The sequence below is a fragment of the Loxodonta africana genome, chromosome 15 (assembly GCF_030014295.1).
Source record: "Loxodonta africana isolate mLoxAfr1 chromosome 15, mLoxAfr1.hap2, whole genome shotgun sequence".
Classification (NCBI taxonomy): domain Eukaryota; kingdom Metazoa; phylum Chordata; class Mammalia; order Proboscidea; family Elephantidae; genus Loxodonta; species Loxodonta africana.
The window spans coordinates 79,348,010-79,374,144 of NC_087356.1; the positions used below are offsets into that span (position 1 = coordinate 79,348,010).

The window sequence follows — 26,135 nt, forward strand, 5'->3', positions numbered from 1 at the left end:
CTGCCCCAACTCACCCCGAGACCTTTCTTCCATAGGATAAACAACTCTAGTTCCTTTTTAAATCTCTAATGACTTTCATCTAAACTTTCTCCAAAGGACTGTTCTCTCCAGTCTTGACTTGAGCCTGTTGGACAACTAGGTCCCCAGCCAGGAAGCCTGGCTGACATGGGGAATTATGGAAACACAGAGAAAAACTTCAGACTAGAACTTCTGGCTGGAAAGGGCTCCAAATGCCATGTTCTAGAAAGGGGAGAAAAAGTACCTTCGTCCACAGAGAAACGGGTGCTGGAGGTAGTCCAGTTGGAGTGCCGGCTCCCATCCACTGCTCGGACTTTGGCTCGGTAACCGTTGTTGTGGTACAGGTCTAGGGTCACTGCAGTGAGGTCACAGGACTGTGCCAGGGTCTGGTTACAGGTGGGGATGGCCTTCCAGGGCTCTATTCCGTAGCTGGAGAGGGATGAGAGTGGGCATAAAGAGAGGAACTTGTGCTCTAACCTAATCCTTTTAGAGGGAAGCAAGAGCTGCAGGGAGAGACCCCCATGATGGGGAACACTGGTACAGGCCTCGGCTGGTTCCCCTCCTCTTCCCCTAGTTCAGGGTATATGCTTGCCAGAAGGTCTCCCTTGGCTCTGGGGCCCTGATTCAATTTCTCTGTGGCCCAGGGACTGTTAGATTGGATTATGACTAGCTCAAGGCCCAGCTCCTCCTCCAGGAAGACTTGCCACCCCTGGCAACACAGCCTGATTTCTCTTTTCTCCAAACTACACTGGCAGTTGTTACAGCTTCCTTATTTTCCAGCTCTGCTGTGGATGCTTTTCCCATCTTTCACTAAGATGAAAAAGCCTTGAGGGCAAAGATAACACCTTGGCCTCCTCATCCTAGAGCTCCCAGCATACTACTGGGCACATATGAGGGCTCAATTAGTGCTTGTTAATTGATGGAAATGTGCTAGGGTCCCTCGTGGTCTCACTTCACCAGGAAGACATGTAAGTTCCCTGTGCCAGAGGAGCAGAGGGGATGAATCCCCTACTCCCTCCCCACTCCCTCTTTCCTCTGCCCTCCCTTTTCCTCACCCCAGGAGCTCCACTTCGTAGTAGGTGCTTTGGGACTGATTCAGGATGGGCGTCCAGTGAAGGATGTGGTGGAAAAATTCTGCTTCAAACCACACAGATGGAGGGCTGGGCAGCTCTGTCCCTGGGAAGAAGAGTATCATTACCAGGGCTCACAGAGCCCGGCATGTCTCAGCCACCCCCCAGGGATGAGGATGATGGTGATGATGGTAAGGATTATAAAAGCTGCCATATATTGCAAGCAGCCATCTAAGATGCATCAATTGTCTCAACCCACCTGGAGCAAAGGGGAATGAAGAACACCAAGGACACAAGGTAATTACGAGCCCAGGAGATAGAAAGGGCCACATAAACCAGAGACTACATCAGCCTGAGACTGGAAGAACTAGATGGTGTCCGGCTATAACCGATGACTGCCCTGACAGGGACCACAACAGAGAATCCCTGAGGGAGCAGGAGAGCAGTGGGATGCAGACCCCAAATTCTCATAAAAAGACCAGACTTAATGGTCTGACTGAGACTAGAAGGCCCCAGTGGTCATGGTCCCCAGACCTTCTGTTAGCCCAAGACAGGAACCATTCCCAAAGCCAACTCTTCAGACAGGGATGGGACTGGACAATGGGATAGAAAAAGGTGCTGGTGAGGAATGAGCTTCTTGGATCAAGGAGACACTTGAGACTATGTTGGCGTCTCCTGTCTCGAGGGGAGATGAGAGGGCAGAGGGGGCAGCAGCTGGCCGAATGGACACAAAAAGAGAGAGTGGAGGGAAGGAATGTGCTGTCTCATAAGGGGGAGAGCAGTTAGGAGTAAATAGCAAGGTGTATATAAATTTCTGTGTGAGAGACTGACTTGATTTGTAAACTTTCACTTAAAGCACAATAAAAAAATTTTTTTAAAGTGCCTCCCCGCAAAAAAAAACCCTGCCACATATGGAGACTTTACTATGAGCTGATCACTGTGCTGGGTCCTCTTGTGGAGTTATCGCCACGGCCCTATGAGGCAGACATTCACCCCCAATTTTACTCGAGAACAAATGGAGGCTCAAAGAGGTTAAGTGATGCGCCCAAGGCCAAGCTCTCTAGTAAGGGGTGGAGTGGGAACTCGAATCCACATGTATCCAATGCCAAAGCTAGCACTGCATCGTTAAATCATCGACCTGGGCTGTCTGTGATCAGAAGCAGAAATGGCAGCTGAGAAGAGCTGAGCCTGGGCCAATGGATCCCAGGGAGAAGGCAGAGGCTGAGGACTCAGGCACGTCAGCAATGAGGTCTCAGATGACCTACTCCTTGGCTTTGCCCAATCCCTGTCCCTGCTCCAGCCCCATCCCCAGGCCTGATCCCCACCCTGGCCCCAGCCCTGGCTCCAACCCCAGACCACCTTTCCGTTCTTTGGAACACATCCTGTTTGTAAACAACCCTGTTTCTCTTCATGGCTTGCCTGGGCTCGCCCAAGCTAAGTGCTTATCCCATTCCCTTCCTCTGAGAAAAGGTTTCCCTCTTTTTGTCTAGCCAGAAGCCCAGCCTCAGGCTGGGTGAGGACAGACAGACTCAACCAGCTCTGGTTTTGAACTGGGCTGAGGCCACTTCCACAAAGAAATGTTTCCAAGGTCCCAAATACCGACCCCTATCTCCACCCTCCTGTCCTCTCCACCCTCCTGTCCCCTTAACACACCATTCGCCTCAGAATACCAACTTCAAGAGCCTCAAACCGTCCCTTGTCATTGTGGCTTTGGACAAATGACAACCTCACTTTACCTGGTCCCTCATTTGTGAGAGTGTAGCCAATATACCTCCCTTTAGAATCTTGCCTATTCAAGGCAGTGAGGTATGTGGAAGACCAATCGAAACCCAGTGAGCTCCCCTTCGCTCCTCCATCCTTTCATAACTCTCAGTCTGGCAGCAACACTGCTCCTGTTTCCCTTGTTCTCTTAACTTCTCTCGATCTCTGTAATAATGCTTCTTTTTTTTCTGACTTTGTCATTAGAAAATGCTTCTGTCCGTGTCTCTCGCTTTCTTTCTTATGTCTTTCATCCTCAAGTCTGTGTCTCGATTTCAAAACATTAAATGGAAAGTGAAAAATGCAGCCCATCTTTGTGGTGCTGGGTCTACACATCACCAGCTCACCCAGCTCTCCATCATATGAATGGCTGCGTGTTTTACTTTGTACTTTGGCGTCATGTAGAAGCAGTTTCCTTCTCTGTTCTCCCTGCCTCTGCTCTGGGTCCCTCTAACTCTGGCCCTTGACCCTCTCTGCCTCTCCAGGGTTTTACTCTTCTTAGTGGCAGAAACTTCCCCCGGAGGGCCGGCTGGGTTGGGAGCCTGAGCTGCAGGGCTGGGGTAAGGGAGGAGGGAGGCAGGCAGCAGGGGGAGTGAGTTGGGGGCTAAGATGGAGTAGGGATGATCAGATGGGAATGATCGGTGGGACTGGGGGATAAGGCAGGAACGGGAGCGGTGTGTGAGCTGGGACAGAGGCAGAAACAGGTGAATTGGGTGGGTGAGAAAAGGTAGAGTCAGATGAAGATGGAAGCCATCCCAAGGAGCGACAAGTGATCCCATGATTTGAACTAAAGCAAGAAAAAAGCCAGGGCCGAAATGTAAGGCTTCTCAGAAGAGGGCTGGACGAGAAGTTGGAGTGGGAGGCTTTTCTCTTCTCCATCTACTCCCCGCACCCTCCCACCCCCCCCACCCCCCACCCCCCACCCCCACCCCCGGTGCCAAATCAGTCTCAGCCCCTTCCAAGTCAACAATAGGCGAGTCAGGGCAGCGGCCACTTGAGATGTAGGTTTGCAGAAAAGAAGGAGACCCACCAGGAAGGGAGGAGGTAATGGACGCCGCTGTCCCTAGGGGGCCAGCCAGACGGGCTTCCCTCTGGGACGCAGAACTTTAATGCAGGGGTGACCGGCAAGGGGTGGCCAGGACCGGCGTCCGATGTGGCCAACGACCCGCGGGGACGGCGCGGAGAGGGCAGGGCAGCCCGGGGTCCCGAACCTTACCTTGCGCGTCCGATCCGAGGCGCAGGCTGAGGAGCGCCGCCAGCGGCACTAGAAGGCGCGGCAGCATGTTTGGCGCGCACCATCGTCCGGGGCCGGAGCCGGTCCGCGCGCCGCCAGCGCCTGCTCGGTAGGCTGAACCCTCTGCCGGCAGCACCTCCGGGCCCGCGGGCAGACGTCGCGGGGCGTGGCCTGGAGACGCCCCGCCCCAGGGGCCGACGGTGCGTAAACGCAGGCCTGCCGCGGGGTGGGCGCGGGGCTCGCGGCGGCCCTGGCTGCTGCTTCGCCTGCCCCGGGGCTTCCTAACGCAGTCGGGTTAAAGCGGTCCCGGCCGCCTGGCGGTTATTTTCGTGTGGGTGGGGGGGCTTGGCGAGGGACAGCCCGCCCTTTGGGGTGCGGAAGCGGGGCTGAAGGTGTCAGGACTGATTTTACCCGGCAAGTGGGGGTTACAGCTGGGGTTGCTGCTGTGGCCGCGGCCGCTCGGGGTCGAGGGTGGAGGTTTTCCCAGCGCTCCTCAAAAGCCCCGGGAGCCGAGGGGGACGTGTGCGACGGCAAGTATGTGAGCCTTGGTGGTACCCCAGCATCTCCGTGTAGGAGTCTGCGCTCAACCCGCAGTAAAGTAGACGGTTTCCTACCTGGCTGAATATTTTTGGAGTGAGATCTCACTTTTAAAGCTGTTTTTCCTTTGGGTTAATATACATTGTTGAGGACTGGGGAACACTAGACCCCAAGGCAGTCACTGAACCTCTTGTGTGACCTGGCTCATCAGAGACTTCGACAAGGAGAAGAGCATGCAAGACGAACTTTGTCTCGCTTTTTGCTGGAGGACACTGTGTGTGTGTTGTGTGTGTGCGTGTGCGTGTGCGCATTTACACCCATATGAATTTGCAGTGCGAGTGGACTTGTCTAGGCAAGGGTTAGATTTGGTGATGCACGGGTGCCTGTAAGTCTGTCTGCAAGGTGCATATAATATGTGCTTGAGATTGTGTTTGTGCCAAAGTGCAAAGTCCCTGGAGTCCTGCCCTTATCCTCAGCAGGCAGGGGGATTAAAGAAGGAGGGTCAGGGTGTTTCCAGTCCTGGGCTGGGGTCACCTGGCTCTCCCTACTCCTGGGAAGTTTCCCTGGCAGTAATCAGAGCCCACCCACACCGAAGGCTGTATCCCCTGTAGCTTTTGAGAAGGGAATGTGTGTGTGTGTGTGTGTGTCTGTGTGTGTGTGTGACATTAGCACTGTCTGCTTGGTGTGGGAGTTAGTAAGACATTAGTCGTGTGGCTTGTGGAGATATGAACTCTCTGTATTTTCAGGGCAGAAGTTTCTCTGCCCAGTGCCTGGACTGAGAATGTGCCGAGTTGGTGAGGGTGAGAACTGGGAGTTGCCATTCTGTGTCTGATGGTCTACACTGAGACTAGAAAAACCTCCCTCTTTGATGACAGTCACTGGAGGCCAGTGGTGCCGCAGCTATATGGTTGGTGGAGAAGGGCATCCACAAACCCAACACCCACAAGCTGAGAGGGGGAATCCCAGGTTTTTTTTTAATATGTAAGGATATGTTTTGCACTCTTTGTTGCTCAACTGAGAGATTAAAATTGGTGATTTCCTCCGGAGTACCCAGATAAGACCCAAAGGGCGTGGCTACCTTCTGAAATGACTCTTTAGTTCCCACTGACCTTTCTAGGAAGACTCCACTCTGATGTTTCTTTCTGCACTTGTCCTTTAGTTTTTGGTTGAGTTATAAGAGTTTAAAAGTCTTATCCCATTACCATTTTGAAGGAAGATCGACATTCTTCATTCAGTCATTTGACAAAAATTCACACTCATTATGGGCCGAGGACTGTGGTGGTTCGGTGGTAGGCTTCTTACCTTTCATGTAGAGACCTGGTTCCATTCCCAGCTAGTCCACCTCATGTGCAGCCACCACCCGGCTGTCACTGTTGGCTTGTGCGTTGCTATGGTGCTGAACAGGTTTCAGCAGAGTTTCTCGACTAAAACAGACTAGCAAGAAAGTCACGGCAATCTACTTCTGAAAATCAGCCAGTGAAAACCCTGTAGATCACAATGGTCTGATACTGTCGTACGTGGCGTCACAACGAATGGCAGCTAACAACAACATTATGGGCCAGACACTGGGGATAAAATGGTAATCAAAACAAGGTCTCTTCCCCCAGGAAGCTCACAATCTAACTAGAGACAGAAAGTGAACAGAGATTTTAATATGCTGTGGTAAGTGCTCCAGTAAGGGAGGTACAGCCTGCCGTGGGGCACAGGGCATAGGCAATGGAACACACTTGGGGTGGTGGGTAGGGAACGGTTCCTGGAAGAGGTGACATCTAAGCTGAGACTTGAGGGCTGAGGAGGAGGTAGCTAGGTGGAGTAGATAAAGAGGGTGTCCCAGAGAAGGAGGCGTATGCTTGGAGACGAGGGAAAATGGCATCCATGAAGACCCCTCTAAAATAGAGGATTTGCATCCCCATTTTACAGATGAGAAAATCACCATGGCTGACACAGGTTAATACCTTGCACAGGGCAGAGCCAGCTATTCCAATGTCTTCTGCTGCCCCATAGAAAATGCCTAGGATAGGAGTTATATCAGGCATTTGAGTACCATCTTTTTTATTTTTTAAAAAGAACATTCTCAGTGTTCTGAAAAGTCCACCCTAAGGTTCGGTGATTTCTGTAATTCACACCAGCATTGGGACAATAAGGAGCCTCGGTGGCTAAGCATTCAATTGCTAACCAAAAGGTTGTTGGTTTGAACCCACCGGCCATTCCATGGAGAAAGACGGGGCAACCTGCTTCCGTAAAAATTACAGCCTTGGAAACCCTATGGGCCAGTTTTACTCTGTCCTCTTGGGTCACTATCAGTAAGAATTGACTTGACAGCAATGGGTGTGGTTTATTGGTTTATGGGGTTTATTGGGGCAGATGATAGAAGGTAATTATAATGTAGTAAAACCTGAGAAAGCCAGAACCTGTGTAAAGTGGAAACCTGTCAGAAAAGGAAAACTCAAAATATTTTCTAGTAAGAAGAGTGATAGAAAAGTGCTAAGACTGTACCCTATCAAGTGCAGAAAACTTGCAAGACCTGGAAAAATAAAGCAGTCCCGACAAGAAACTGGCTCTCCCAGGTGTCACCATGGTATCTTGTTTAAAGATGGTAGTATCTCTGTTTAAACTGTTCACTGAGCTCTTCCTACATGTCAGGCATTATGCTAAATACTTTCCATGTTGTGGCGGAGACTGACTAGATGTTGAGTGCTCCTGTTTTTTCTCCCTGGGCTCACTGTAAGGGACAACCGTGATCCTCCGTTACAGTTAGGTAGAACCATGTGTCGGGGTTTTGACCAATGCCAAGTTGAATTGATGGGTGCCACTTCCAGGCCTGGCCTCTAACTCTGTCTTTGCTATTCTACCAGCCAGATGGAGAGGTCCTTGGAGAACACCCAAGGGGATGGAAGGAGCTCTCCTTGGAGGAGAGCTGTGCAGGACTGGCACACCATCTGCATCAGCCTGTAACTTGAGTGGGGAATGAGCCCTTGTTCTATCCAAAAAACCTGTTGCCGTCGAGTAGATTCAGACTCATAGCGACCCTATAGGACAGATGAGAATTGCCCCATAGCATTTCCAAGGAGTGGCTGTTAGATTTGAACTGCCAGCCGAGCTCTTAACCACTGCGCCACCAGGGTTCCTTGTTGTGTCTAGCCACTGAGAACCGGGAGCTTTTGTTGTAGCAGCTAGTGTTAACTCCCCTAATTAATATACAAACGTTGTCTCACTTAATTCTTGTAACTGCTCAGTGAGATTGCATCATTATCAGTGTTTTACAGATGGGGCAGTAATGTCACTCGCCCAATTACCCAGCCAGTAAGTGACACAGTTATGATTTCAGCCCAGCTCTGTTAGATTTCAGAGCCTATGCTTTTCCTACTATGTTAGCAATGCCCTTCCCAATCTTGGAAGACTTCCTGGAAGAGACAAATGTCAAGTGAGTTGAGAAGGCATGGAGGAGATGGGGAGGAACAGCTTGGGGCCAAAAGAATGCTGTGGGTAGAGGGATATAGTGAGCCTCAACAAACTGTGGCATAATGCAGCAGGGCCTGTGGGCAGAACTGAGCAGACACCTTGCTCCTGTGGCCACAGCGGGGGATTTTTGTATTTTTTTTCTTTACAAATCAAGTCAGTCTTTCATACAAAAATTTATATACACTTTGCTATATACTCCTAGTTACTCTCCCCCTGGTGAGACAGCACCTTCCTTCCCTCCACTCTCTCTTTTCATGTCTATTCGGCCAGCTTCTGACCCCCTCTGCCTTCTCATCTTTCCGCCAGACAGGAGCTGCCCACATAGTCTCATGTGTCTACTTGATCCAAGAAGCTCACTCTTCACCAGCATCTTTTTCTATCCCATAGTCCAGTCCAATCTCTCTCTGAAGAGTTGGTTTCGGGAATGGTTCCTGTCTTGGGCTAACAGAAGGTCTGGGGACCACAACCTCTGGGGTCCCTCTAGTCTCAGTCAGACCATTAAGTCTGGTCTTTTTATGAGAATTTGGGGTCTGCATCCCACTGCTCTCCTGCTCCCTCAGGAGTTCTCTGTTGGTTCCCTGTCAGGACAGTCATTTGTTATAGCTAGGCACCATCTAGTTCTTCCAGTCTCAGGCTAACGTAGTCTCTGGTTTATGTGGCCCTTTCTGTCTCTTGGGCTCATAATTACCTTGTGTCTTTGGTGTCTTTCATTCCACTTTGCTCCAGGTAGGTTGAGACCAGTTGATGCATCTTAGATGGCTGCTTGCTAGCATTTAAGACCACACGGGGGGATTTTTAAGGTGAATTTTTTTTTTATTGTACTTTAGATGAAGGTTTACAGAACAAACTAGTTTCTCATTAAACAGTACACATATCGTTGTATGACATTGGTTAACAACCCCACAACCTGTCAATACTCTCCCTTCTCAAACTTGGGTCCTGTATTACCAGCTTTCCCGTTCCCTCCTGCCTTCTAGTCCTTGCTCCTGGGCTGGTGCGCCCCTTTAGTCTTGTTTTGTATTACGGGCTTATCCAATCTTTGGCCGAAGGGTGAACCTCAGGAGTGACTTCATTACTGAGCTGAAAGGGTGTCTCAGGGTTTCTCCAGTCTCCGTCAGGCCAGAAAGTCTGGTCTTTCTTTCTGAGTTAGAGTTTTGTTCTACATTTTTCTCCAGCTCTGTCCAGGACCCTCTCTTGTGATCCCTGTCAGAGCAGTCAGTGGCAGTAGCTGGGCACTATCTAGTTGTACCGGACTCAGCCTGGTAGAGGCCGTGGTAGCTGTGGTCCATTAGTCCTTTGGGCAAATCTTTCCCTTTTATCTTTAATTTCCTTCATTCTTCTTTGCTCCTGAAGGGATGAGACCACTAGAGTATCCTAGATGGCTGCTCACAGGCTTTTAATACCCCAGACACTACTCACCAAAGTAGAGTGTAGAACATTTTCTTTATAAACTGTGTTATGCCCGTTGAGCTAGATGTTCCCTGAGACCATGGAAAAAAAAATTAAAAAAAATTTTTTTTTTTTATTTCTTGGTCTGCAGGATGGTGCCTCTAAATGGGGCAGCACTTGTAGGGGATAGGGTGGGGGAGACAAGAGAAGGTAGGAAGTCAATGCTCCAGTGTGGTAACAGACACAACTTGCAGTTTCTGTCTCTGGACTGGAGATTAGGGAAGTTCCCAGGCCTTGTGACTACTGTGTCAGAGCTATACACAAAACGGAGAGAGCCCCAGAGGGAACCAACTCCGTGAAGGAGACAGAGGAGGAAACTGTGTGGGGAAACTTGGCAGTCGTTGGGTGGAGAAAAGTTGTGAAGTCTCAGTGAGCTGCCTGCCCCAGCCCAGCCCTACCCCTGGGACAGCCTTGGCTTTGTCTACAGAACCCGGTTAATGTCCACTTCCCTTCACCCTGTGCCTGACTCCCACCTGGCTGAGTACAAGAGCTCAGAAGGGACAAGATCCCTTTCTGATCTTCTCTCTACTCTGACTAGATGATGGCTCAGGGTTGAATCGGGGAGTTTCTGCGTAGGCAACAGGCATCCTTGAAGGGTTTTGTGCGGAAGAAGGACACAGTAGATTTGTATTCTACGTAGAAAAGGAAACCCAGAACACTGAGGTGACTAACTAGCCAGGATGACTCAGCTAGTTAGTGGCAGAATTAAAACCCTGGTCTTCCGATTGTAGTTCAGCTGTCTTTGCTTGACACTTTACAACAGCTAAGTTTGTGCAAAGAGCTGTGAAGACTGCCCATCAACCTAGAGGGAAGGGGAGGAAGGACTGATCCCTCACCTGAGGGATCTGCCCTGCTAATTCCCTGAACCCAAATCTGTAGAGCTAGGGCTAAGAGCAAACTTACTTCTGTAATTTGCCTGGGACACTGTTCTTGGACCTTGCCCAAGGTCAGAAAGCTGGTGGGAGGAGCCCATGGACCTTGGAAACAGGAAGCCTAGTCCTAGTCCAGAGTCCTTGGGTTGTACAAATGGTTAACATGCTTGGCTGCTAACCGAAAGGTTGGCAGGTTGAGTCCATCCACAGGAGCCTCAGAAGAATGGCCTGGCAATCTATTTCCAAAAAAAATCAGCCAATGAAAAGCCTATGAAGTGCAGTTCTACTCTAACACACCTGGGGTTGCTGTGAATTGGAGTTGACTAGATGGCAACTGGTATTGGAAAGTTCTAGGCCTACCTGGGCCACTACCAGCTGTGAGCACTTGGGCCAGTTCCTTTACCTCTATTAGCCACTGGCAAGATGGAATAATTATAACCTTCCTGGGCTGTTGTAAAGCCAGATACAAAAGTCTTCTGACAACTCGTAAAAACTTCCCAAAGGAGAGGGAATGTGGTTAGTAGGAATATTTAGCAGAAAGTGCCTTATATGACTAGAGGGAGCCTGCCCCTTTCTCCCATTGCCTGGATTCTGCTGGCATCTCTACAGGCTGTGTGTTGTGCTGAGCCCCACCTCCGTTCCTGGACGACTGGGGCCTTTAACTGGACTTAGTACCCTGCCCGCCACCAAGATAACTCTTAAAAAAATCATCTCGTCAGGAAGCGAAAGACCTAGCCCATCGTCCTTCCTTTGTGAACTTGGGAAGCAGGTTGTCTTAACCAAGATAAAATAAGATGCAGAAGATTGACAGAAATATCAGGTGTCATTTCAAGAAACAACTGTGTCTTCCTTCTGTAATCCAGATGGTCTTGACTTCTCCCATTTTTAAGGGTGTAATTTCCCTTACTTCTAATACAACAGTGGTCTGTTATTGCACAGATGCGGGAAGTTCATTTAGCTCTTCAGTTTCCATTCCCAGATATCATCTGGGGTTCCCCAAGTAGGCCACACAATGGCCCCCATAGCCATCCTGTTGGCTTCACAGGGCACCTTCTGATATCTCAAGATGGCTGCCCCCGGGCTGTGGCTGCTTACCTCAGGTGTGGCCACAGGACCATCACCGGGCCCAAAACATTTTAAAATGCTGTTGCAGGCTTGCGAAAAACAGAAGTACCAAAGAGAATAATACAGTAACCACCAAAAGTACATGCAAAGAAAACCTCTTGGGAGGGTGGGGGACATGGAGGCAATTCAAAATAACGAGAATTCCATAAGTATATAAGCCCAGTCTTATGATCCTTTTTTTAATTTTTAATTTGCCCTTTACTTGGTCATCTTTTTCCCCTCAAATACTATCGTTTTTCTTTGACTTTCCCCTCTCAGACCTCAAAGTCTATAAAGTATAAGATATAAACCAGCTCTTGCATTGCATACTTGCCGTTAGCTGCTGCTGAGTACGCTGGGACTCGTGGCGACCTTATGTGTAACAACAAACCACGCCAGGCCCTGTGCCGTCTTCATGGTTGTTGACACGGCTGAGTCCATCTCTGTGGCCATTGCGTCAGTCCATCTCATTGAGGGATTCCCTTATTTTTGTGACCCTTTATTTTATCAAACATGATATCCGTGAGCTGAGTTCTTGCCATCCTTGCTTCTAAGGGGCATTTTGCATACTTAGAACTGTACCATTGAAGAATATAAAGCTATCACCAATAAATCCCATCAAATCTTGGATAATTCAATAACAACAAAATATCAGGGCACAGAAAGAGCAAAACTCTCTTCTTCTTGTTACACATAGGTTTCAAATATTCATCCTCAAGAAAAACACGGAATCATTTTGGCTTTCTGCTACATTCGCATGTTGTTACCTTCATTAAAATACTCCACGGTAACCATGTTTGGTTCTACTATTGTCAAGTTGGGTTAAAACCTCAAAACCAGCCATCCAGGCAAAACAGGTAATCAGAAAGCTGATCTCTTCCTGTGGCCCCCAACAGAGCAGTGCCATTCTGCAGACCCTCCTGAAGCTTCTGGCAGGCAGTCTTGGTGTAGAGGAGAGACTAGCTATCCTCCCACCTTTGGAAATCTTCAGGCCTCTCCTTCCCCAGCCCACAGCCCATCTCCTTTTGTGCCTCAGCATGATTCACAGTGGGAAGATCCTTGTTCTTCAACAGTGAGAAGATCTGTGTCCTTCAAGGCAAGTTGTAGTCCCATCTCGAAGGTGTAGCCTGGCTCCAATGGCTGCTTTAACCTTAACTAACAGCGTGGGTGGGACAGCAGCCATGTGGCCCAGATGGTGGTATGTGAGGCCCAATCCGTAGCCTTACATGGTTGTTCCTCCCTTTTCTAGGCTTCTGGTCTTCTGGGAGCAATACCTGGACAAAGAACAATGACTTTCAGGTATGTGGCAGCCTCAATTCAGACTCAGGGAAGGCCATTTCTTTATCTTTGCAGAGGTGTGGTTCTGCTCAGGGGATATGCAATTGACATTGTGAAACAAAACTCCTAACACCTCATCTGAGGCATCTGCACCTGACCCACCACTGAAGCCCAGGACTTTGCCCAAAACAGTGGGGTGGTACTTACTTCATGTTGTTATGACTATGAAGGTTCACCCAGGACACAGGGAGGCTCCCACCTAAAGACAAATTCTAATTACTATTTTGTCATGAGGAAATTGCAGAATTCGTTTTAGAGATTCAAGCATTTAAAGATCTATGCTCTACCATACCTCTGGAAGCATCCAAACTGCTAGACAGGGAGCTCTAGACAGGGGTTCAAGGGTTAGATCTGTCACTTGCCTTCTTTGACTTTGGGCAAATCACAAATTCCCCGTATCTCAGATCTTAGCTGTAAAATGAGTATGGTACCTCTTCTTCCCATCTATTAAGAGCTGTTGAAAGGATGAACTGAAGGCAACATTTGTTAAGTACCCATGGCTAGGCGCTGTGGGAGACAAAAGTTAATCAGAAACTGGCCTTATTAGGCCCACGTACCTGCAAGGGATTTAGACCCATAATAAAGAACTCTGATATGATGCAAGGAAGATCAGCTTAGAAATTCACTATTTTATAAACTGGAAGGTATTATGCACATATAGGATATTAGTACTATTGTTGTTATTATCCCTATGGATTTGGTCTCCTTTCTGTTTACTGCCAGGCTCAAACTTGACTAGCTCACAACTGGAAACATTTTCTCCCCGCCCCCACCGCTCCAGGAAATCTTGCTGCCCTATTAACCCTTGCACGAAGAGGTCAACTCATCCATCCTCTGCTTCTGTTCTAGCACTTTCTCCAGGGTACACTGGAAGTACAGTATTTCCTCTTTTTGAGAGTTAGTGACAAAATACATGAAATGGTTTCTGGAGGTCAGCGGAGGGTGGTAAACAGTGAGTGTGCACATGTGCTCCGTGCGTGGGTGCGTGGAGAGGGACGTGGACGAGGGAAGCTCTATAATCCGAGGGTGGAGTTGAACTTCTTATAATTTATAAGAAAACGGAACTCAGAGAGGAAGTACTCACTTGGTTAATGGCAGGTTCACACCTCACCCCCAGATTAGTTCTGTGGCCATCTGACCTTTTGGGACATAAGAACAAGCCAGCCAATGCTCTTCACACCTTCTGCTTCCAAACTCTTTATCACAAAACAATGCTTGGGTGACTTTGATTGGGGAGGGAGGTGTCTTGATGGCCCGTTTGGTATCCAGCAGCCAACCCTTTTTCTGCCTCTGCTAGCCTTCCCTTCTCTCCGACACCGCCCCCCTTCTCAGGACACTAAAAGAACCCACAAGGAAAGTGGCTAGGACTCATGAGAAGAAAATTAGCATTTCTTTTGCAGATTTTTAGGATTCTTGTGTAGGACGAGGCCATTTTTGCACTTCTTAAAACTGGTAAAACTTTAGTCTGGTAAATAAATGTTCAAAAACACATAAAAATTCTTTGATTAAGTAACAAATGTTGAGAAATATATAATTCTTAACAACACTTTGGTGCACAGTATAAAGTTCAAAATAGGTGACTCATGCTTTATGTTATAAACTATGGAAATTCTAAGCCTATTTTCTAGTAAATAAATGCTCTGCGGTTCATGAATTCATGTAAGTGGTTACCTCTTGTGTCCACATTTATAAATGAACAGAAGGGTTTTCACGTGATGGCCAGTTGCTTGCCCACCATTTGTCCCAGCAGCTGCTCCCTGTCCAACCACATAATGAGCTACTTCTTCTGACTCTTGGTCCCTTTTTCTGTTATACCACATTCTTGAGCTCATTCTTGAGTTCTAGAGCTTGAAAGAACTTTATTAATTTCTCCTCTCCCTTTTATTTTCCCCTCCAGGCCAACTCTGGTCAACACATATTAAAGCTTAAGTCAGTTCACAGCTTTTCCAAGGTCCCAGTTTGATGGAAAAGTCCATGATTGCCACACCTTCCTCATGGTCCTTCTTCTTCTTGGGTCAACAGCTCAAATCTGCGAACGTTCATGGAGTGCTCACTATCGTTGAGTATCAGGAACACTGCAAAGCACCGGGCCCATGTACACACAAGGGGTTTAGACCCGTAATAAATAACTCTGATATGATGCAAGGAAGACCAGCTTAGATATTCACTATTTTATAAACTCGAAGGTATTATGCACATATAGGATATTAGTACTATTGTTGTTATTATCCCTATGGATTTGGTCTCCTTTCTATTTACTGCCAGGCTCAAACTTGACCAGACAAATGGAAAAGATACGATGTTTGCATTGGAGAGTGTTCAGTCGGAAATACATGAGGAGGAGAAATCTAACATTTAGTATTGTGCTGGGTAATTTGCTACTCTTACTTCATTTGACCCCAAGAGGTAGGTATTCTCTTCCCATTTTACAGAAGAAGAGAATGAGTCTCAGAGGAGTTATATGGTTTTCCCAAGGTCACTCAGAATATAGTAAAGCTCGTCTTAAAGTTTAGATTTTTCTGACTCTATTACACCAAATTCCTTTCCCTTCTCTGTCCCCACCCACAGTAGCCACAGACAAAAGGAAGCAAATGGGATAAATCCAGATGTAGACCAAGTGGGAGGATGCCAGGCAAAAAACAAGCCATTGGGCCTGCTGGCAGGTGATTGATTGCTGCTCCTTTCCCTTGTGAGAGACCCTGAGCCCACGGAAGCCAGGGGTGCAGCCCACGATGATCCTGAGGTGCCAGACCTCTTGGTACTATGGATATGAAAATGAGTGAACACCATAAGGTGACCTGACAGGGTTTGCATTTGACCCCAAGGACCTGCAGAAGATGTGACTGGAATGATGGCTTATGGAGCAAAGGCTTTGTCACCTGCTTCTAGCTGTTCCCACCTGATGACTCTCACCCCAGCACCCACATGTTCCCCAGAGAAAGCCCCTCTGAAAATGTTTATTCTTCAGCAAATAGTTATTGATTGCCTACTACGTACCAAGCTTTGTTCTAGGCAGACAAAGCAGACAAAAAAACCCTGCTTCATGGAGTGTTCATTCTCCAGTGGGAGGAGACAGGCACTAAATAATAAATAAACAAGATAAATATGTAGTATATCAGATGTAAGTGCTATATAGGAAATAAAGCAAGGAAGGGGTATAGAAAATGTGGGGGGGTGGTGGTCGGGGCAGGCCTCGTTGAGTAGGTGACATTTGAACAGCGACCTGAATAAGGGAGAAATGAGTCATGTGGGTACCTGGAGGAAGAGAATTCTGGGCAGAGGAAACAGCAGGTGCAAAGGCCCTAAGATGGGAGTATACCTGGTATGATTGGGAACTTCAAGGCCAGTGTGGGGCTAGAATTGCATGTGTGAGGCTCACTTCACTTTAGGTTGACTCCTTTATAAGGCTCATGGCCAGTGGCTGCCAGCCAGCCAGACAGACAGAGAGCTCTCAGTCCCTCCCACTTTCCCTGGAGAGTCTTCTGTTCATTGGGGAAGGGATTGGGGGAGGAATGGACACGGAGCTCTTCTCCCTGCAGCTTTGGCTCTGCCTCCAGCAAGTGAGTAGAATACACTTCCCTCTACACACTCATGCTCTAGCCCTTTTTACCCTTACTCTCTCTTCTCTTCTTGTTTCTCCTTTCTTTTTTTCCTTTTTAGATTCTTTGCCCCCACAAATCTGAAGTGTCTGGGCATGAGAGGAGAGTTGGGGGTTAAGGTGACAAGGAATGGTCAAGCTTGGGAGGAGAGGCTTAGTTTCCTAGGGCTGTTGAAACAAATTACCACAAACTTGGTAGCTAAAAAAGTGGAAATTTGTTCTGTCACAGTTGGAGGCTAAAAGCCCAAAATCAGTATCACTAAGCCTAAATCAAGGCGTTAGTAGGGCCGCACTTCCTCTGGAAGCTCCAGGAGAGAATCCATTCCTGTCTCTTCCAGCTTCTGGTGGCTGTTGGCATTCCTTAGCTTGTGGCTGCCTCACTCCAATCTCTGCCTCTTCCATTTTCACAACACCTTCCCTTGTGTGTATGTGTTGAATCTCCCTCTGCCTCCTCCTTTTATGGAAACAAGTGATTGCATTTATGGTTCACCCTGATAACCCAGGATCACCTCTCCATCTCAAGATCCTGAACTTATCACACCTGCAAAGGCTGTTTCCACATAAGGTAACATTCACAAGTTCCATGGATTAGGGCGTGGATATCTTTTGGGGGCCATTTTTCAGCCTGCCCCAGGGGGTGATCAAGCTTCAATATTAATCTCCACATTCATCCAATCATTCATTTATTCAGCACATTTTTAGTGGGTGTTTTACTCAATACCGCTGTGCAGGACACTGGGCATACACTGTGAACAAAGCAGGCAGAGACCCTGCCCTCCTGGAGCTTACAGTCTAGAAAGGGAGATGGATATTATTCAGATACGAAAAATTACAACTCTGGTGAGTGCTGTGACAGTCTGTACTTGGGACTTAACCTGGTGAAAAAGGCCTGAAGAGGTGCTGCTGGAGTCGAAACCTGGAGGATGTGTTGGGGTAGCCAGGCAAAGAGGAGACAGAAGAGTGTTTCAGGCAGAGGGAGAAGATGGTTGAATGCAGGAAATGCAGGGATAGGGGAGGTGCTCAGGGGTGATGGGCTGGGGTCTCAGAGGCCTCGTGGGAAGCAATTTGATGTATTCCCCTTTCCATTTACCCCAATCTTTGCCCTGCTCTGTTCCCAGGGTCTCTCTCTCCTTACTGCTCATTCAGGCCCCATCCTTCAGCTTCCTGGCCAGTGTGGGTATGTGGTTTAGCAAGGAAACCCCCTGGCTCAGTGTTAAACCTTTAAACTTTGGTCAACAAAAATTTCTTAAGCATCTACTGCGTGGCGGACATTGTGTTGGGAGTGACAGGGATAGGATAAGAAAACGACGTTCTTGTTCTTGAGGCAAGAGGCGATATGTGGGGTAGAAAGCACAAGGGCTAAAGTGCTGAGCAGTCAGGCAAGCTGGGTTTGAATTCACTTCTGCTCCTTATTGACTGTGTGATCTTGGGAAAATGACTTCACCTCTTTGTGCCTCAGTCCCTTACCAGGAGCATCTTCCTCCAGTCAAGAAACCTTTAATTTGGACCCACTATTTTTTTTTTATGTGCTAGGTGCAAGCAACCTTCAGAGATATATCTGACTGCGAGGAAACTAAGTTTGGTTGTTTTCTCTCCTGGGACACCAGCTCCAGCTCAGCTACCTGGGCTCCTGAGGCACATGCCACCAGGGTGGGGTGCCTGCATGCGGGACCCACACCAGGCAGGGTGCTCCAGGAGATGGCAATTCGAGAGAGGAGAGGCATGTCCTGGGAGTGTGGGTCCGTCTGGACTTCCTTTTACCTTCTCTTCCCTTCTTCCACAGAATGTTCAACATCATCTACAGGAAAATTTCCTTGATTAATGCTAACCATTATAATCATCCTGGATGGCTCCCAACGTCAGGGAATACTGTTTTGATCAACATTTTCATCTATATCTTTATATTTATTGTCCACCACTATTAAGTTAGCACTATTAAGTTGTAATAGAGGTACTTAATAAACATTGGGAAATGTTTATTAAGTACCTCTATTACATTTTTTTTTCTTCCCTATAATGGGAGTAGTTCCAGTCTTTTCCATTGAATCATTCCATGTAAAAAGCCCAAGGTGGAGTCAGATAACATGCCAATGTACCATACTTTGTTTAGGAAATCACTTTACCTCTCGGAGTCTCAATTCCCTCTTTGGTAAAGTGATGATGTAAATAAATGCCTGCCCTTCCGTCCTCCTAGGGCTTTGTTAAATTCAGATGCGATTCTGTCTCTAAACCCTGTTTTCACCCCATTTGGTGTCCAGCATGAGGCCTAGGGGTGATGGTGGGAATGGGAAAAACCTTGGGTATTCAATAGTTGAACCCTCTAAAACTGGCTGAGCCTTACCTTCAATGATACCCATAATTCCTTCTCTAGGCACTGTTATGGGGGTGGGTGGATTAACCGTCCAGAGCTTGTTTGTCTTGTTTGGTTTGATTTTCCAACCATAGTGGCTTTTAAGTCTCTAGCTCCCCTCTTGCCCTCTCATCTTTAAACATCTGGGTGGGGGATTTTGCTCAGAGTGTGAAACAGGCTTCTAGATCTCTCAGGTCTTCATCAGTGTTAGGTGTGGTTTCTGCCCTTTGGTGGTGAGTGGAGCCGTTAGGCTGTGGCCTGTCATGCTCTGAGGCTCTGTGGTGGGCAGGGTCTGTCCCCAAGAGTTTAGCCATACGTGGGAAATCATGGCATTGGATTCTGGAGTGGGCTTTGGGGTAAGCTGAGGAGAGCATCCCAGTTATTATACAACCTGGCCCAACAGAGAAGGGAGGACAGGTAATCTCAGAGATAGGCTGAGAAATGTGTGAATAAGAGGATTCAGAGCTGGCTAATCTAGCAGCCTGTCATGGGTTGAATTGTGTCCCCCCAAAATATGTGTCAACTTGGTTAGGTCATGATTCCTAGTGTTGTATGATTGTCTACCATTTTGTCATCTGATGTGATTTCCCTATGTGTTGTAAATCCTATCACTATGATGTAATGAGATGGATTAGTGGCAGTCACACTGATGAGATCTACAAGATTAGATAGTGTCTTAAGCCGATCTCTTCTGAGATGTAAAAGAGAGAAGGGAACAGAGAGATATAGGGACCTCATACACCGAGAATGAAGAGCAGGAGTCCATGGCCTTTGGACTGAGAACCTCCTCAACTAGGGAAAGATTGATAACAAGGACCTTCCTCTAGAGCCAAGAAGAGGAGGACTTCCCTTGGAGCCGATGCCCTGAATTTGGACTTGTAGCCTACTAGACTGAGAGAATGAATTTCTCTTTGTTGAAACCATCCACTTGTGGTATTTCTGTTATAGCAGCACTAGATAACCAAGACACAGCCCAAAATCCAGGTGCACAAAGAATGAAAGGAAACTTACTCTAATTTTTAGGGTATAGTGTGTAAGGCACACATAAGTGTACAATGGATTCACAAATAGTGTTAACTTTCTGAGTCTTAATTTCTTTATCCACAAAATGAAGATAATAGTTTTCACTGCATAGGGTTATTACAAGAATTAAATGAAATAAGATACATGAAAAGATGTTTAGCACAGTGAATAACATACAGTTAAGTGTCCAACGAACGTTAGATATGAAGAGATTCTGCCAGGTAAGGATGGAATAGCTTGTATCAGAATAACCTGGGTGATAACCCGGAATAAAAGATTAAAAACCTCAACCAGAAGAAGATAAAAATCTCCATATAGAAGAATTTCAAATAATTTATGTAGATTCTCTGTTCTCAATGAGAGTTTTACGTAATGTCCCACTCAAGTGTGGGCCAACTGGAAGGTGGTTCTTTCAAAGAGTAAAGTCTGGAAAGGGGGAAAGAAGTTACTTTCTTACCTCCTTTCAAGTAACATGGCACCTCCAGATTCTGCCTGCTTTCGGTTGCTCTGTAGTGTTTTAAAAATAGTTGGGTTTGCTTATCAGTTTGTTTTTGCAAATGATATAACTTTTTTTTTTTTTAATGATTTCAAACTTTTAAGAGAGTTGGAAAATAACACAAACATCTCCTGTATGCACTTTACACAGATACATCAATTGTTAACACATTTCCATGATTGCTTTCTTAGATATATAAATAGATAAATAGGATATGTGAATATATATATATATGTATTTGTTGTTGTTGTTAGGTGTCATCCAGTCAGTTCCACCTCATAGCGACCCTGTGTACAACAGAATGAAATGCTGCCCGGTCCTGTGCCATCCTCACAATCATTGCTGTTTGAGCCCATTATGGCAGCCACTGTGTCAGTCCATCTCCTTGAGGGTCTTCCTCTTTTTCACTGAGCCTCTACCAAGCATGATGTCCTTCTCCAGGGACTGGTTCCTCCTGATAACATGTCCAAAGCATGTGAGATGAAGTTTCACCATCCTTGCTTCTGAGGAGTATTTTGGGGATACTTCTTCCAAGACAAATTTGTTTCTTCTTCTGGCAGTCCATGGTATATTCAATATTCTTTCCAACACCGTAATTCAAAGCCATCAATTCTTCTTCAGTCTTCCTTATTCATTGTTCGGCTTTCACATGCAGACGATGCAATTGAAAATACCATGGCTTGGGTCAGCCACACCTTAGTCCTCAAACTGACATTTTTGCTTTTTGTTAAACAAATCTTTCGCAGCAGATTTGTTCAATGCAATAGGTTATTTGATTTCTCCACTGCCGCTTTCATGCACTTTGATTATGGATCCAAGTAAAATGAAACTCTTGACAACTTCAATCTTTTCTCCATTTATCATGATGTTGCTTATTGGTCCAGTTGTAAGGATTTTTGTTTTCTTTACGTTTTGGTGTAATCAATCCAAACTGAAGGCTGTACTCTTCGATCTTCATCGGTAAGTGCTTCATGTTCTCTTCGCTTTCAGCAAGCAAGGTTGTGTCATCTGCATAACGCACGTTGTTAATGAGCCTTCCTCCAATCCTGATACCACGTTCTTTTTCAAATAGTCCAGCTTCTCGGATTATTTGCTCAGCACACAGATTGAATAAGTATGGTGAAAGGATATGACCCTGACGCACACCTTTCCTGACTTTAAACCACTCAGCATCCCTTTGTTGTTTGAATGACTGACTGCCCCTTGGTCTATGTACAGGTTCCCAGCACAATTAAGTGTTCTAGAGTTTCCATTCTTCGCAATGTTATCCATAATTTGTTATGATCCACACAGTTGAATGCCTTTGCATAGTCAATAAAACACAGTAAACATCTTTCTGGTATTTCCTGCTTTCAACCAAGACCCATCTGACATCAGCAATGATATCCCTCATTCCATATCCGCTTCTAATTCTGCCTTGAATTTCTGGCAATTTCCTGTTGATGTACTGCTGCAACCATTTTTAAATTTAGTAAAATTTTACTTGTGTGTGATATTAATATTTTTGGATAATTTCCACATACTATTGGATCACCTTTCTTTGGAATGGGCACAAATATGGACCTCTTCCAGTTGGTTGGCAAGATGAGTGAGCGCTTTCAGGGATGTAGTCATTTGTTGAAACATCTCAATTGGCATTCTGTCAATTCCCGTGGCCTTATTTTTCACCATTGCCTTCAGTGCAGTTTAGACTTCCTTCAGTACCATCGGTTCTTGATCATATGCTACCTCCTGAAATGGTTGAATGTCAACTAGTTCCTTCTGGTACAATGACTCTGTATATTCCTTCCATCTTCTTTTGATGCTTCTTGCAAATTTAGGTATTTTGCCCATAGACTCCTTCAATATTGAAACTCTAGGCTTGAATTTTTTTCCTTTGGTTTTTTCTTTATGCATGTGTGTATATATATAAAATAATGGACTTTATTTTTTAAAACACTTCTAGAGTACACAGAAATTGAGAGCATAGACTAGTGAGTTCCCACATATCCCCACACCCAGTGTCCTTTACTATGAACATCTTACTTTAGTATACTACATTTGTTATAATTAACGAACCAATACTGATACCCCACACGTGTCTGTCAGTTTGTTGTAGTGTGGGGGCTTGCGTGTTGCTGTGATGCTGGAAGCTATGCCACCGGTATTCAGACACCAGCAGGGTCACTCATGGAGGACAGGTTTTAGCTGAGCTTCCAGACTAAGACAGACTAGGAAGAACGACCCGGCAGTCTACTTCTGAAAAGCATTAGCCAGTGAAAACCTTATGAATAGCAGCGGAACATTGTCTGATATAGTGCTGGAAGATGAGCCCCCCGGGTTGGAAGGCACTCAAAAGATGACTGGGGAAGAGCTGCCTCCTCAAAGTAGAGTCGACCTTAAGGACGTGGATGGAGTAAAGCTTTCGGGACCTTTATTTGTTGAAGTGGCATGACTCGAAATGAGAAGAAACAGCTGCAAACATCCATTAATAATCAGAACCTGGAATATACAAAGTATGAATCCAGGAAAATTGGAAATCGTCAAAAGTGAAATGGAATGCATAAACGTCGATACCCTAGGCATTAGTGAGCTGAAATGGACTGGTATTGGTCATTTTGAATCAGACAATCATATACTCTACTATGCTGGGAATGACAACTCGAAGAGAAATGGTGTTTCATTCATCGTCAAAAAGAACGTTTCAAGATCTATCCTGAAGTACAGCACTGTCAGTGATAGGATATCCATATGGCTACAAGGAAGACCAGTTAATATGACTATTATTTAAATTTACTCACCAACCACTAGGGCCAAGGATAAAGAAATAGAAGCTTTTTGTCAGCTGCTGCAGTCTGAAATTGATTGAACATGCAATCAAGATGCATTGATAATCACTGGCAATTGGAATGCGAAAGTTGGAAACATAGAAGAAGGATCACTAGTTGGAAAATATGGCCTTGGTGATAGAAACAATGCCAGAGACAGAATGATAGAATTTTGCAAGACCAACGACTTCTTCATTGCAAATACCTTCTTTCACCAACATAAACGGCGACTATACACATGGACCTCACCAGATGGAACATGCAGAAATCAAATTGACTACATCTGTGGAAAGAGACAATGGAAAAGCTCAATATCATCAGTCAGAACAAGGCCAGGGGCAGACTGTGGAACAGACCATCAACTGCTCATATGCAAGTTCAAGCTGAAACTGAAGAAAATCAGAGCAAGTCCATGAGAGCCAAAATATGACCTTGAGTACATCCCACCTGAATTTAGAGACCATCTGAAGAATAGATTTGACGCATTGAACACTAGTGACCGAAGACCAGACAAGTTGTGGAATGACATCAAGAACATCATCCATGAAGAAAGCAAGAGGTCACTGAAAAGAAAGAAAAGACCAAGATGGATGTCAGAGGAGACTCTGAAACTTGCTCTTGAGTGTCAAGCAGCTAAAGCAAAAGGAAGAATTGATGAAGTAAAAGAACTGAACAGAAGATTTCAAAGGGCGTCTCGAGAAGACAAAGTAAAGTATTATAATGACATGTGCAAAGACCTGGAGATGGAACAACAAAAGGGGAGAACATGCTCGGCATTTCTCAAGCTGAAAGAACTGAAGAAAAAATTCAAGCCTCAAGTTGCAATAGTGAAGGATTCCATGGGGAAAATATTAAACGATGCAGGAAGCATCAAAAGAAGATGGAAGGAATACACAGAGTCATTATACCAAAAGGAATTAGTTGATATTCAACCATTTCAAGAGGTGGCATATGATCAGGAACCAGTGGTACTGAAGGAAGAAGTCCAGGCTGCTCTGAAGGCATTGGCAAAAAATAAGGCTCCAGGAATTGATGGAATATCAATTGAGATGTTTCAACAAACAGATGCAGTGCTGGAGGTGCTCACTGATCTATGCCAAGAAATATGGAAGACAGCTTCCTGGCCAACTGACTGGAACAGATCCATATTTATGTCTATTCCCAAGAAAGGGGATCCAAGTGAATGTGGAAATTATAGGACAATATCATTAATATCATACGCAAGCAAAATTTTGCTGAAGATCATTCAAAAATGGCTACAGCAGTGTATCAACAGGGAACAGCCAGAAATTCAGGTCGATTTCAGAAGAGGACGTGGAACCAGGGATGTCATTGCAGATGTCAGATGGACCCTGGCTGAAAGCAGAGAATACCAGAAAGATGTTTACCTGTGTTTTATTGACAATGCAAAGGCATTCGACTTTGTGGATCATAACAAATTATGGATAACATTGCGAAGAATGGTAATTCCAGAACACTTAATTGTGCTCATGAGGAACCTTTACATAGATAGAGAGGCAGTTGTTTGGACAGAACAAGGGGATACTGTTTGGTTTAAAGTCAGGAAAAGTGTGCGTTACGGTTGTATTCTTTCTCCATATCTATTTAATCTGTATGCTGAACGAATAATCCGAGAAGCTGGACTACATGAAGAAGAATGTGGCATCAGGATTGGAGGAAGACTCATTAATAACCTGCGTTATGCGATTACACAGCCTTGCTTGCTGAAAGTGAAGAGGACTTGAAGCACTTACTAATGAAGATCAAAGACCACAGCCTTCAGTATGGACTGCACCTCAACATAAAGAAAACAAAAATCCTCACAACTGGACCAGTGAGTAACATTATGATAAACGGAGAAAAGATTGAAGTTGTCAAGTATTTCATTTTACTAGGATCCATAATCAACAGCCATGGAAGCAGCAGTCAAGAAATCAAAAGATGCATTGCGTTGGGTAAATCTGCTGCAAAGGACCTCTTTAAAGTGTTGAAGAGCAAAGATGTCACCTTGAAGACTAAGGTGCGCCTGACCCAAGCCATGGTATTTTCAATCGCATCATATGCATGTGAAAGCTGGACAATGAATAAGGAAGACTGAAGAAGAATTGATGCCTTCGAATTGTGGTGTGGCGAAGAATATTGAATATACCATGGACTGCCAAAAAAAGGAACAAATCTGTCTTGGATAAGTGCGGCTAGAATGCTCCTTAGAAGCAAGGGTGGCGAGACTGCGTCTTACGTACTTTGGACATGTTGTCAGGGGGGATCAGTCCCTGGAGAAGGACATCATGCTTGGTAGAGCACAGGGTCAGCAGAAAAGAGGAAGACCCTCAAGGAGGTGGATTGACACAGTGGCTGCAACAATGAGCTCAAGCATAACAATGATTTTGAGGATGGTGCAGGACCGGGCAGTGTTTTGTTCTGTTGTGCATAGGGTTGCTATGAGTTGGAACCGACTCTGGGGCACCTAACAAGAACAACAATACTGATACATTACCATTATTATATCCATACTTTATTTAGATTTTGCTTAATGTCCTTTTTCTCTTCCAGGATACCACATTACATTTAGTTGTCAAGTCTCCTTAGGCTCCTCGGACTGTGACAGTCTCAGTACTTCCTTGTTTTTGATGACCTTGATAGTTTTGAGGAGTAATAGTCAAATATTTTGTAGACTGTCTCTACACTGGAATTTGTTTGGTGTTTTCATCATTGTTAGACTGGGGTCATGGATTTGGGGGAAGAATATCACAGAGGTAAAGTGCTGTTTTCATTGCATTATATCAAGAGTTGGTACTATCAACATGATTTATTATTGTTGATCTTGATCACCTGACTGAGGTAGTTTGTCAGGTTTCTCCACTGTCAAGCTACTCTTCTTTCCCCCTTTCCATACTCTACTCTTTGGAAGGACCACTTTCCAGTGGGCCCACACTTGAGTGGGGCATTATGGTCCACTCTCATTGGGGACAGAGAATATACATACATTATTTAGAATTCTTCTATATGGAGATTTTTA

The 26,135-nt window shown here is 45.9% G+C and overlaps 2 protein-coding genes across 3 annotated transcripts in view; one reads left to right on the forward strand and one right to left on the reverse strand.

The window, feature by feature from the left end:
- The window catches only part of IL10RA (interleukin 10 receptor subunit alpha), a 26,775-nt gene extending 22,582 nt beyond the window's left edge, over positions 1 to 4,193 (reverse strand). Inside the window, exons 1-3 of one of the 2 annotated variants that reach the window (XM_003418244.3) lie at positions 4,063 to 4,193; positions 1,074 to 1,194; positions 263 to 447 (exon numbers count right to left, since the gene is read on the reverse strand). In XM_003418244.3, the coding sequence (XP_003418292.2) occupies positions 263 to 447; positions 1,074 to 1,194; positions 4,063 to 4,129 (373 nt within the window). In that variant the 5' untranslated portion in view covers positions 4,130 to 4,193. The remainder of the gene's footprint in view (positions 1 to 262; positions 448 to 1,073; positions 1,195 to 4,062) is intronic. The other variant, XM_064269005.1, reaches the window with a different exon arrangement.
- A 17-nt stretch (positions 4,194 to 4,210) lies between these two features.
- The window catches only part of TMPRSS13 (transmembrane serine protease 13), a gene marked incomplete at its 5' end in the record, with an annotated part of 111,150 nt that continues 89,225 nt past the window's right edge, over positions 4,211 to 26,135 (forward strand). Inside the window, 2 exons of the mRNA XM_023558150.2 lie at positions 4,211 to 4,280; positions 12,754 to 12,803. Of these exons, the coding sequence (XP_023413918.2) occupies positions 4,211 to 4,280; positions 12,754 to 12,803 (120 nt within the window). The remainder of the gene's footprint in view (positions 4,281 to 12,753; positions 12,804 to 26,135) is intronic.